The sequence below is a fragment of the Mastomys coucha genome, unplaced genomic scaffold, assembly GCF_008632895.1.
Source record: "Mastomys coucha isolate ucsf_1 unplaced genomic scaffold, UCSF_Mcou_1 pScaffold23, whole genome shotgun sequence".
Taxonomy (NCBI): domain Eukaryota; kingdom Metazoa; phylum Chordata; class Mammalia; order Rodentia; family Muridae; genus Mastomys; species Mastomys coucha.
In genome coordinates, this window is record NW_022196906.1 from 95,977,466 (window position 1) to 95,990,562 (window position 13,097).

Genomic DNA, 13,097 nt, shown 5'->3' on the forward strand with positions numbered 1-13,097 from the left:
TGGTTTTCCCCACATAAAGACCAACCAGCTTCCTATCTGATGCTCTTCCCCTGTCTAGCCCCTGGCCTCAGACCAGGTAGTGTAGAGCCAGGAACACACCCGCTATTTCCCCCTCCCTCCCTCCCTTCTTCCCTCCTTCCTTCCCTCTCCCCTTTATCTCTCTCTCTCTTTTTTTTTTACCTCCCTTCCTCCACCCAGGCACAGGTCACATAAGGACCTGTCTTCCTTCACCCACATCTCCCCATCTGGACCACGAGTGACAGACACTGTTCTTTTGTACCTGCCCCAGCTTAAACTGAGGACCTGCCTGAAATCCACCCCAGAGATCCCAGGAAGAAGACAAGACACACGAGTGAAGACACCAGAGTGGCTGAAACCACGGAGAACACTGCCTCCCCCCCCCCCAGAGCTGAGTTTGGGGAGGGCCCTGCTGTCTGTGTAGGCGGCTCATTGATCCACTCCTCTGAGAATTATTCTGTGCTCATCACAAACCAAATGAGGCTGGCCCCAACCCAGCCAGGCAGGCGGGAAGGCCGCTCTATGTGTGGAGAGGAGAAAATGAGCCTGCCTGTTGTCATTCGGGAAAAGGAGGGAGTGAAGGGTGTGCTCTGCCCCTGCGCGCTGAGCAGGGACAAGATGCTGTTTTAATATTCTGCTGAATGTGGTATTTCTTTTAACCCTTTCGGAGTTTTATTTCAATCCCCAGAATAAGGCTTTCCTGACAAGCAAGGGGTAAAGCCTCCCTCCCACCCTGACACTGAGAGAAGGGCCACAGTTCTGAAGTAGACCCTGACAGCAGGCCTAGGTGACATGGCCCTCTACACCAGACTGGGCGTACACAATGGCACCCATGAACAGCTCCACTAGGAAGGCAAGGGGCTATAGTCAAGGCGGGGGAAAAAACAAGTGTTCCAGGAGAAATCTGTCCTGATTTGTTCCCACGAATTGCTCTGCAAACTATTTCGCCTATATATACATGTTCCCTCCTTCATCTATTGAGACTCGAAGCCAAAAGCGCACTTCCTAAAGTGTACATCAGAGACATTCGTTCAGCTCTCTGAGACCGAATCCCTGACCCTCCGGAGGAGCTAAGAGCAGCAGACCAGACCAGCGCAGCCCCAAGCTGAGGCCACCCCCAGCTCACAGTCCTGTAGGCCACCCCACCTTGCAACTGCTCTCACCCGGCTTTGTTGCGGGTTGGTTTCTATCCTTTTCTGTTTCTGCACGTGTCTCCAGATGCATCCACCTCAAATCTACGCTGGGATGCTGACCACACGCCATGCCAGTCGAGACCCTGCGTATTCCAAAAGTCACACACACACACACACACACACACACACACACACACACACACACACGCACACACACCCCGGAAGATCAGCCGCAGGGCAGCAGGAGGTCAAACACAAACAAAAAGCCACCTTCAGGAAACAAGCGAGAGCTTTCTGTGCAGTAATTGCTGCTTCCTCGCTTCCCCATCTCCACGGAGACTGGGCAGCGGTAGTCTTTGCCATGCCTAAGACATCTTCCCTGCTATGACCGGGTGGGGCACGGGGGTATGCCAGTTTCTTTTAGAAATGGGCAGTGCTTTCTGGACGCTGGACCAGTGTTGGTCTGGAGTTTCCACTGAGCGAGTCAGTTTCACCTGGAACCGGCAATCCAGCCGAGCTAGCTCTCAGATGGGAACACAACGAGGGAGACAGAGAGCTGCGACCCTTCCACGAGGAGTGTCCGACCGGGTGGAGTCCACCTGGCCAGAGACATCCCTCGGGAAGTGGGAGCTTCCAGCAGGGGTGGCTTGGCGGCTGCGCCTCACCCCAGAGTTGCTCCGTTCGAGATAACTCTAACTGTTCCTCCTCTACTGAGACGCGTCCCTGGAGGTGGCGGCCGCCGCGGCTCCGCAGGGAAGGTGGGGGGCGGGGAAGGGGGCGGGAGGCGGGGAGGCGAGCAGGGATTTCCCACGGGATTCGCGGGAGCCCTGAGCGCCCTGGCTCCCGGGTGCGCCGGGTAAGGGGTCCGCTGAGCGGGCTTGGCTCGCCACCAGCGGGAGGCACAACCATGCTGAGCCAGTAGGGATGGGGTCTCGGCTCGTGGGCTCGCAACCACGCAGTCTCTCCTAACTGCCGGACGAGTTTAAGCACGGCCAGCACTCACCCAAGCCCCCCTGCTCCAAAGCTCAGAAGGCGAGAAAGGCGTCCGCCTCGCTTTTGCTGTCCCTGGAAGACAGCAACCCGGCAGCTTCTAGGGCTAATTTCCCCCCCAGGGTGCGGTCAATGGATTTGGCCCCTGTCTCTTGGCAGCCACTTGCTGGGGTACCAGTAGGAGCTTCTGTGATCCCCCCCCCCCCACATGCACACACACCAAGCAGCTCTTGCCTTCCGAGCCCAGAGTCATACTGGGAAGGGGAGACTAGCTACCGCTCGCCAGCCAGCGCATCCAGGCCCGGGATAGAAAGAGCAGAAGGTGCCGACTCTCGGAGCCCGGTGGCCCGAGGTACTGCTTCCCAGACCAGCTTCGCCCAGAGCTAAGGAGCTCGCACCGCAATGCAGCGGGATCCAGGCTCTCAAAGCCGGAGATGTCCGGCGATCGTGCTATCTGGGAGCACCGGAGCGCAGGAGCTGGGAGACTCTGCGTGCGAACGAACCTGCTGTGGGCGCCCAGGATCGGCACAGGGCATGCCTGTGGGTACCGCCCCAGCCCGGTGCCCCATCTCTGCCCAGGCTCGGGGACATCCTCGCCCTCCAGCACCAGGATGCCCGACTAAGCCGAGCAGCCAAAGGAGCCCTGCGGAGCGCGCGGCACCCAGGAACTGGCAGCCGCCAGCCACCAAGTTGCTCCGCGAAGGGTACGTTACCTTCCATCGCAGCCACTGCAGATGCCAGGAGGAAGAGCAGCAGGCAATCCAGGGCCATCGCCGGCCAGCGGCCCCCAGGCCGAGCCCCAGCGGAGACGCGCCGCGTCCCAGGGCGCCGCTGCGCTCCCGGCGGGTGGCTTCTCCGTGTCCTTTCGCGCTCTGGCCGGGACCGGACTCCCCGGAGCGCGGCGTGGGCGTGGGCGGGAGTGTGCGCGCGTGGGGCGGTGCGGGCGCGCGTGGATGTGGGTGTGCATGTGTGTGTGTGTGTTTATGGGAGAGGTGGGTGTGTGCGTGCGTGTGTGAGAGAGGGTGAGGGAGAGCGAGCCTGGGAGAGCGCGCGAGAGCGTGTGCGTCCTGGTGTCACATTGCGAGCTACAGCGGAGCCTACGGGAGGACAGAGCGGGCCAGACTGACGGGGGAGGGAGCGGGATCCCCCACCATCAGCTCTCTCTCCACCCCTAACACCTCCTGTCCAATCAAGGAATCAAACCTGCAAAATTCCCTCATCCAATCAGGCGCGAGCACCTCCTTACACTGGCATTGTTAGTTTAAGAAAAACTTTTGCTTGCAAGGCTGTGAGGGAGGGTTGGGAAGGCGCTAGGAGGGGATCGCGCTCCCTCTCGTGGTGATTTTGGAGAACTGCAGCCTCGCACGCTAGTTTTCCCCAAACTGGAAAGGCGGGGCTCAGCCAAGAAGTCAATTGAGGTCCCTTATGCTTACAGACACTCTGCAACTACTCCTGACTATTCCTATGCAGTATGCCGCCTTCCTATAGCATTTTACTAATCAATCTTCTTGTCCGATTTCGTTCACTCAGAATCCCTGGGACCTTAGCAGTGTCTCATCCTTGGCATGCGTCTGTGGAGTGAGGGAATGTGGTTTCAAGCCTTTATTGCTGACGACTGCTCAGGGGTAGTTAAGACACCTGGTGGTCTTCCTATCCTACCCCCAGCTGCATATCTCCGAAAGTCTCTGCCCAGGTGGGTCTCTGAGCATCCACTGTAGGGCCTGCCCTCAGAAGACAATCATAATGGGAAGTCCTGGAGTTCCAGGGCTGGCTACGAAGAAACAACAGAAAAGTCTGACAACTTGGGCATACAGAGTACTCAGCCACAGGAAGACATTGTTGTGAACCAGGTCTGGAGGTAGGTGGCAAGAACTGAGTTCTGTAACCACAGGGAAACTGGGCTCCAGAATCGGAGCAGTTTCCCACGATGATAGTGCTGCTCCGTTTTACTGAGCAGGTCAGACTGTTTCAGATCAGGCACTGTGGCCTTGAGGCTTGTCAGAAGTTGTGTGACAGAAGGTCCTCACCTCCTCCCTCATCACACTTCCCACAAGGTTAGGGATGCTCATGGGGGAGGGGCTTCAGCACTCTCCCCAAACCTTTTCCAGGAATTTTAAAGACATGAGCATGTGGCAACTCTCCTTTGAGGACTTAGTTGCATTGATTCCCCACCCTGCATACTGACCTCTGTCTTTCACAGGCACTGCCTCCCCTCACCACCCCAGCCAGCCACACTCATATCCCGATTCTGACAAGCCTTTGTTTCCCAGACTTTGACATGGGTTGTTTGTGTCTTCCCCTACCATCCACCCACCCAGCCTCGGAACCTGAAAGGATGACGTCACTGACCGCCATTTAATCTTCCCTAATGCCACCTCAGCTGCTCTCTGTCCCTCCACAGCACTAACTGTGTCTTGAAGTTTCTTAAACGAGAGACGTGCCGCTCTGACATGGATGACGACTGGGTCTTCGGCAGCTTTGGCAACACTCTTCACAGTCCGATTTCACTGCCTACCTGTCTTACTACTTTTTGCTCTTCCTCCTTCATCCCTCCAGCCCCTAAAAGAGGGATCCCCAAAGCTCTCAGCTTGAAGCTCCTCCTCCTTCCCTGCACTGAGACCAACTGCTAAGCCACTTCCTCTACTCTACCACCGGCAGCTTTCCCTGTGGATGGATTATGGATAGATGGTGGATGGACGGATGGACGGATGGATAGATGGACAGATGGACAGACAGATGGACAGATGGATGGATGGATGGATGGATGGATGGATGGACAGACACACAGTTGGATGGATGGACGGACAGACGGATGGACAGACAGATGGATGGATGGATGGATGGATGGATGGATGGATGGATGGATGGACAGACGGATGGATGGGCAGACAGACAGATGGGTGGATGGATGACAGGCAGAATGAATGGTTGGGAGAGGGCGGGTAGATGATAGCAGATGGATGGTGGGTGCATGCATGAGTGGTTTGCAGGCTCTTTCCTTCCCTCTACCCACCAAGCACACCCAGAAAAAACCCCCTCCCGCTTCTCTTCTTTATGCCTTTGTCTCAGGTCGATCCATCTGTCTCAGCTCTGTGTCACCCTGCCTTCCTCTGGACAACTGAAGAATCTCTAGCTGGCCACCCAGTTTCTGTCCTCTGTAACCCTGCCGAGTGCTGCCGCCCACTTAATCTTTCCCAAGCTAATCTTGGTCTTATCTCTTCATAGCATTTCAACCCAGCGGCTCCTCACTGTCTCCTGAAGAAAGACAGGCCACTCTGGCCAGGCCTCCAGATTCCAGAACAGGATTCCCAGAACTGTATTCTCATCCCAGTTTTTGCTAGGCCTTCTCTCGGCCTACAAAGCTTGACTCCTCAGTGCCTCCATATCCCACCTCAGCCGGTCTCATGTTTACCCACCTATTCAGGAAATGTTTACTGGGTGCTTATGATGCACCAGGCACACCGTGGAGCAGACCTGGGACAGGAAACTTATCACTTAGTAGAGGAATGATGATAAAGAAGTGGGCGATGGTGTGCTGGGCTGTCAGAGGACTTGAGGATAACAGAACACGGAAGCTGCCGTGGAGTGGGCAGGATGGAAATAGCGTTGGTTTGTTAAGCACCACGTATGGTGTTTATTTATAAAACCAAAGTGAAATGAGTTGAATTTTCTGCCTCCTCTTTCTACCCAAACCCATAGAGGAGCCTTTTGTGCTGTCCCTCTGGTCCACCTCTTCCAGCCACATCTCTGTGTGTACTCTCTCCCTCTCCCCGATCTGGCTGCAGATAGAACTGGACACTATCTGCCTGTGAAATGTCACACCTTGGAGGTTCCTTGGAGTACAGACATCCAAAAAGTACCCTGCAGGGTCTTTCATCTTGTAGCAGAACCACCAGCTGAGCTCTCTAAAAACACCAGTCTCTGGGTCTCACCCCTGCTGAGTTTAAATCAGTAGGGAACTGGGGGAAACAGACCCTCCAGTGTGGTCTGATAGCCCTGCCTCTCTTTACTTAGTAAAAAGCTTGGTCTAACTGCTTCAGATTGCTCCAGGAGCTTCCTCTGAAGAGAGCTTGGAGCTGATACCCCACAGTAGCCCCAGTCTCCCAATCTCCTCTCTTCTGATTTCTTTCATGTGGTGCCTGCACTGGAAACGTTTTCGTATTAGAAGGAAAGAGTCTATATCCTACGTGGAAGGAGGAAAGCGGGGACAAGTAATTGATGGCTGGATTGCCAGGGGTGGCAAAGCCCACCGGAGGACCATGGCGACAGCCTCTGTGACTTCTAGAGCTTTCAGTTTGGGGCTGCCTGCCTGTTAATTCTCCTTATAACTGAAGGAGCAGACTTTGCCTGAACGTGTTAATCGCTGTTATTGGGGTTTCTTGGGGGTGGGGGGTGGAGGTTGAGGGGTGGCTTGGTTTTTTTGTTTTTTGGGTTTGTTGTTGTTACTTTGGTTTTTGGTTTTTAGGTTTTGTTTTTGTTTTTGTTTCTTCCCTGTAGAGTATATTGATCTTTCTCATACAATGAGTTCTGCCCCAAACAGCGTGGCTGGTGTGCGCCAACAAGCCTGGGGTCATGTCTTACCTCTGCCACACCTTCCTTGGGTAAGCTTTCCTTCTCTGATGTCAAATGCTCAGTTGTTCTCTTGATTAATCACTGAGCTATTTGATATCACTAAATCACTCCTTCAGAGTGACAGATGTGCACTACCAAGGCCAGCAGCAGAGGGCTCACACCCAAGTAGGAACTGAACCCTTTCCCTGAGACTCACTCCGAGGCCCTTCTGCCTGAAAGGCTTGGAGGAAGCCATCCGGTCCACTGCCTACAACAAAACAGTTTGAGGTCCCGTGGTTGCAAAGTGTTTCTGGAGAAAGCAATTGCAACATTTTCATCTCAAAGTTACCCCGTTAGAAAGTTCTCGATCTGCCCCCAGTTTATACAGTTTTTATTATATACTCAACCTGTGCCTTCATTCTACCTGTTAGCTTAGAGAAGGGCAAACTTACAACCTGGAGAGAGACCACTTGAGCGCTTGTATATGAGAAGACAGTGTTGCCTCTACATCCTGTCTTTTCCTTTTAAAATATCTTCTCCTCATAAAGCAATGCTTTTGTTCCCTACTTTGTGACCCACGCTACTTTTAATTAGATTCTTAAGCTGCAAGACACATTCTTCATTCATTATTTTCTGAGACGTATGTGGACTCTTTTAAGATTCATTTGAGTGGATGATAGTCAGTGTAATGCTTCCTCTACCTCTTTGTTCTTTCTGCATTCACTCAGTAGCAATTCTTTGCCAGTTTCTTGGAGGGTTCTGGGGAGATCCTGTGATGTCTGTAATCTAGTCTCTTTCTGTAGGATTTCTACCACCGGCCATCCTCCTAGGCACAGAGGTAAAGGACCAGAGTGCGTTCTCACACTTGCTATCCACAGTGGCCTCTGGACAGGGGCTTTTCAGGCTGCTTCTTCTGTCTCGGGGCAGATTTCCCAGCAGATGCAGATGCCTATGAAGATTTACATAACAAGGTAGCAAACTCTGACAGGCAACCTCATTGCCAGGATATGAAAGGAACTGACAACACTTTCAAGGTAGATGAAGTAGGATTGAGGAAAGAAATGATCAAGCACACGCATGCCATATGCCAAATTCTCTTCCTTAAAAAGCAAGGTTTTAAGGGTGTGTGTGTGTGTGTGTGTGTGTGTATGTTCTTTGAGAATTTCATGCAATGTGTTTTGATCATTTTGATCCCTCCCCTATTTCTTTCCAGATCTAATCTCCCCTTTCCTACCCACCCAACTTTGTGTCATTTATTTATTTATTTATTTATTTATTTTGTTCAAGCCATCAATCAATTTGTTACTTTTTAACACATCAAGTTCAATTTGTGCTACCCACAGAACCTCATAGATGTGACTTTCAACTGGAGCCTGGTCAACTAATCAAGGGCTACATGATCCTAGAGAACTGGCTCCCTCTCTCTGCAGCTGTTAAATTGTCAATAACTATTCAGCTACAGGTGGAACTTTGTGCTTGCCTCCCTTTCCCATCCTAGGATATGGCCTGGCTTGGGCTTGCACGGGCCTCGAGCTTGGCCTGGCTTGGGCTTGCACGGGCCTCGAGCTTGGCCTGGCTTGGGCTTGCACGGGCCTCGAGCATGCGGTCATAAGTGCTATGATTCCTTGTGTGCATTTGGTCTGGCTTGGTCTTGCACAAGCCTCGAGCTTTCGGTCATAAGTGCTGTGATTCCTTGTGTGCATTTGGCCTGGCTTGGGCTTGCACAGGCCTCGAGCATGGGGTCATAGGTGCTGTGACTCCGTGTGTGCCGCTGCTTTGTTGTGTCTAGAAGACATTGTTTTCTTCTGGTCATCCACCAACCCACTGGTGTAGCAGTGTTGCAAGCATCATGGGTATAACCAACACCCTCTGAAACCCATATTTGGCACCATTATCCAAAGAAGAACCTCTAACTAGACAGGTCGAAAGCCCTAGGAGAGCACCTAGTCCCATTATTTTCATAATGAAATATAGTATTTAAACATATTCCTCATAACATTGTTATAGCCATAGATTAACACCCAGTATCTTCTTATTCCATGAAAAAAAAAATCTTAAACCCAAGGTAGACAAATGGTCAGGTGGACTAGCTCAGGAAGACACAGCTCATTTCAGAACTGAAGAACAGTCAACTGACTGGAGTGGACACTGTAGTAAAGACTGGGCATCTTATTAATTGGCTTTATCCTGTGACAGATTAGGTCAGAGGACCAGAGAGGTGGGATGCTGGGTAGAGGAAGCTCAGTAGGGCATACTCCTCTCTGTGAAGTAGCCAGCACATGAACACTGCTGGGCCTCCAACCATAGGCCTACATCAAGCAAGCAGGAAGACCAACCAAGGATTGGAGTTCACCCACTCACGAAATCCATTCCAAAGTAGTGAGTCTCTCTTCAAAGATAGGAAGAAGGATGAGCATGGCCCAAGAAAGGATGAAAGAAGAAGAGCAGAGCCTTAAAACCCAAGTGAGGAAACATCCACTGAAATAGATGCTTCATGAACTCTAGAGAAACTTCCAGGGAACTTAACACTCTAAAGACATAAACTCCAAAGGCAAGAGAATGACAGAAAGGCAACAGAGCCAGTGAGGGAGCTCCTCTGATCAAGAAACAGATCAAGAGATGGAGAATGGTTTTAAGGAAACAGAATTTAGCTGATGACATTCAGTTCCACATGGATGTGTCAGTAAGAGCAGATGTGCTGCTGCTCAGCATTCGTTGGGTGATGTGGAAGAGTCCTCCCAAGACTACCCGCAACAAACAAACAAACAAACACACACACACATGGGAAGGGGTAAGGCTAAGAGAAAATACGGAGAACAGAAAATGGAGAGCCAACATAGGTAAGACTGCACAAGCTGCTTCACAAGGAGAGCTCCCAGAATCCTGGAACAATTCCCAGAACAACTGAGAGTCCCTAAAAGAGGCACCTGTGCAAAAGCCATGAAAAAATAACAAAGGTATAAAAGGATACAGCTTTTCTTTGCTGAGTAGTGACGATAGTCATGTGTAAATGATGTTTTTTGAGACATGTAGGTACTTAATAAAAATTTTATTTATTCACTTACTCACTTACTCACTCACTTACTCACTCACTCACTCACTTACTCATTCACTTACTCACTCACTTACTCACCCACTCGCTCACTTACTCACTCACTCACTCACTTACTCACTCACTCACTCACTTACTCATTCACTTACTCACTCACTTACTCACTCACCCACTCACTCACTTACTCACTCATTCATTCACTTACTCACTCACTTACTCACTCACCCACTCACTCACTTACTCACTCACTCATTCACTTACTCACTTACTCACTTACTCACTCACTTACTCACTCACTTACTCACTTACTCACTCACTCACTTACTCACTCACTTACTCATTCACTCACTTACTCACTCACTCACTTACTCACTTACTCACTCACTCACTTACTCACTCACTCACTCACTCACTTACTCACTTACTCACTTATTCACTCACTCACTTACTCACTCACTCACTCACTTACTCACTTACTCACTCACTCACTTACTCACTTACTTACTCACTCACTTACTCACTCACTCACTTACTCACTCACTCACTCACTTACTCACTCACTCACTCACTTACACTCACTCACTTGCTCACTTACTCACTCACTCACTCACTTGCTCACTCACTCACTCACTCACTTACTCACTCACTTACTCACTCGCTCACTTACTCACTTACTCACTCACTCACTCACTTACTTACTCACTCACTCACTTACTCACTCACTCACTCACTCACTCACTTACTCACTCACTTACTCACTTACTCACTCACTCACTCACTCACTCACTTACTCACTTACTCACTCACTCACTCACTCACTTACTTATTAGGAGAAGGAACACATGGCATAGCCTGTGTGTGGAGGTCAAAGAACAGTTTGCCTTGACCAGTTCTCTTCTCCCACAGAGTAGGTCCTGGAGACAGAACTCAGGTTGTCAGCCCTGGTGAACGGTACCTCTGTTCTCTGAACTAGCATTCCAGATTTATAGCTATTATAAAGAAATCTTACATCTACCCAAGAAAACACACACACCCAATCAGACAGATTGCCTAGAAGATGAGGAAAAGCACATCCATTACCTACAGTTACATAAATACTAATTTCAAACCAGTAAATTCAAAGAAAATTGAGCATTTGGGTGATTGGGGTAGTGTTGTTTTGTTTTAGTATAGAGTTTTAGAAGTGAAAATTGGTGTTATAGAAAGATGGTACTCAGCAAGCTGAAAGCAATGAACACTTTTTACTTAAGTTTCAGGTGTCAGAAAACATATAACTACTTAGAAAAAAGTTTGAAGATTTATTTCAGTTGATAAAGATAAATTTTTGTACTGTACATTAAAATCATTAGAAATGTGTTCATAAGCTGACATTAATTTTTCATTCATCCTATAGAATTGCAATATTATACCCTTTGACCTAAATCTCTTTCCCTATCCTCCATCGTTTTCTGGCCCTATGTAGTTTTTTAAAGTTTCTATTCCATATACAAGCAAGATCATGCAGTATTCTTGTTTCCGGTCTGTTTTCTTTTTACACTTAATGGGCTCTGGGTTTGTATATTCTGAAACAAAATCTTCTTTCTTCAAGACTGAATACTTTATATACTTATATTCATGAAATTACATAATTCATTACTCATCAGGTGGTGGGCATGAGTTGTTTTAATAACTTTCCTATTGTGACTAACGCTGGATGAACACTGGAGTAGACATCTCTGTAAGTTGTAGCTGTCATATCTCCCCCACCCCATCCCCTGAGTATAAAACCAGAAGAGGATTCTGGCTGATATGGTAGTTTTATTTTTAGACATCTGAGGCAACTCCTTGCTGCTGTCCCTGCTATCAGTTACTGTCTCTTGTCCTCCTTTTGGATGGCATCCATTCCTGTGTGAGACGACACTGCCTCCTCTCGTTATGAACTTGATTCTCATCTTCCTACTGCTGACTTGAGCATCCTTTCACATGCTCACTGGTCGTTTGGGGGTGGGGTCATGTTTGTGAGGATGCACGTACTATTGTGTGCACTTGTGTGGAGGCACCCCCCATCTTTTCTTTTTGAGTATAGAAGAGAGACAGGGTTTCCCACTGAACCTGGAGTTCGCTGAATCATTCTCACTGACTACCCAGGAAGCCTCAAGGATCCTCTTTTCTCTGCGTGCTCCCCAGTGCTAGGATTACAGGTACATGCTACTGAACGCTGTGTTGTTGTTGTTGTTGTTGTTGTTGTTGTTGTAGATCAAACTCACCATGTCTTATAACAAGCATGTCATCATTTGAACCGTCTTCCCAGGCCTCACTGGCCACTCTTACATCTTCTTTGAAGATACAATTCAAGTCATGCCTCCACTGTTCAGTTGGGGTGTTTCTTTTTGTTCTGTGTGCTACTGAGGTGGGTAAGCCAATTACATATTTTGGATAGTAACCACCTAATTAAGACTCAGCTTGTGGATATTTTCTTCCAATTCCTGGACCACCATTTTATTCTGTTATTTCCCTTTCTGAGCAAAACTCTTCGGTTTACGCTCATTGCAGACATTTGCTTTTGCTTTGGTTAACTGAGGAGTTTGTTGCCAAGATCCTCACTGCCAAGGAGTCTTTGACCCTGCTTTCTTTAGAGTTCCAGGTCTACACTTGGGACATTAATTCATTTCGAGTTGAATTTTATGTGGTGTAGAAGAAAGCTCCCCATTCGTGTCGCCATATCTGTAGGACCAATTTTCCGAGCACAGCTTATTGAAGAGGTGCTTGTCGCATAGAAGAGGTGCTTTCTTAGTGTCCTTGTCAACACCGACTGGCCCATGCTCTCAGGGACTTACATACAGATGTCCTGTTCTGTTTTGTCAGTCTCTGTGTGTGCGCTAATACACTAAAGCACAAACTAGTCTTACGCCACACTGTTTCAATCACTATAAACAGCCAGGCAATTTGAAACCAGGAAATGTGGTGCTCCCAGTTTCCTTCTAAAGACTGCTTCAGATATTTAGGATCTTTTGTGGTTCCACGCATATTTAAGAATCGCTCTTTTTCCCTCCTCCCATTCCCATGATGGATTTGGGGTGGAATCTTGACAGAGCGTATGCTGCGGCTATATATTACTTTGGGTGTTATGTATATTACAGCATTATTCATTCTCTCAATCTGTGAATACGGGCTATTTCCCATATATTTGTGTCTTCTTCAGTTTCTTTTATTAGCATTTTATAGTCTTTAGTGTAGAGATCTTTCATCTCTGGAGTTGAATTTATTCCCAAGAGTTTTATTCTTCTTAGAATTGTTAATGGGAGTCTTTTCTTGATTTATTTTCCAGGTTGGTTGTTATTGGTATGAAGAAAGACAAATTGATTGTTTTGTTG

General features: G+C 49.0%; 1 protein-coding gene across 1 annotated transcript in view; it reads right to left on the minus strand.

Moving 5' to 3' along the window:
• Positions 1 to 3,345, minus strand: part of Ephb1 (EPH receptor B1) — a 429,402-nt gene extending 426,057 nt beyond the window's left edge. Inside the window, exon 1 of the mRNA XM_031343409.1 lies at positions 2,855 to 3,345. Within this exon, the coding sequence (XP_031199269.1) occupies positions 2,855 to 2,912 (58 nt within the window). The 5' untranslated portion in view covers positions 2,913 to 3,345. The remainder of the gene's footprint in view (positions 1 to 2,854) is intronic.
• Between the last annotated feature and the right edge of the window lie 9,752 nt (positions 3,346 to 13,097).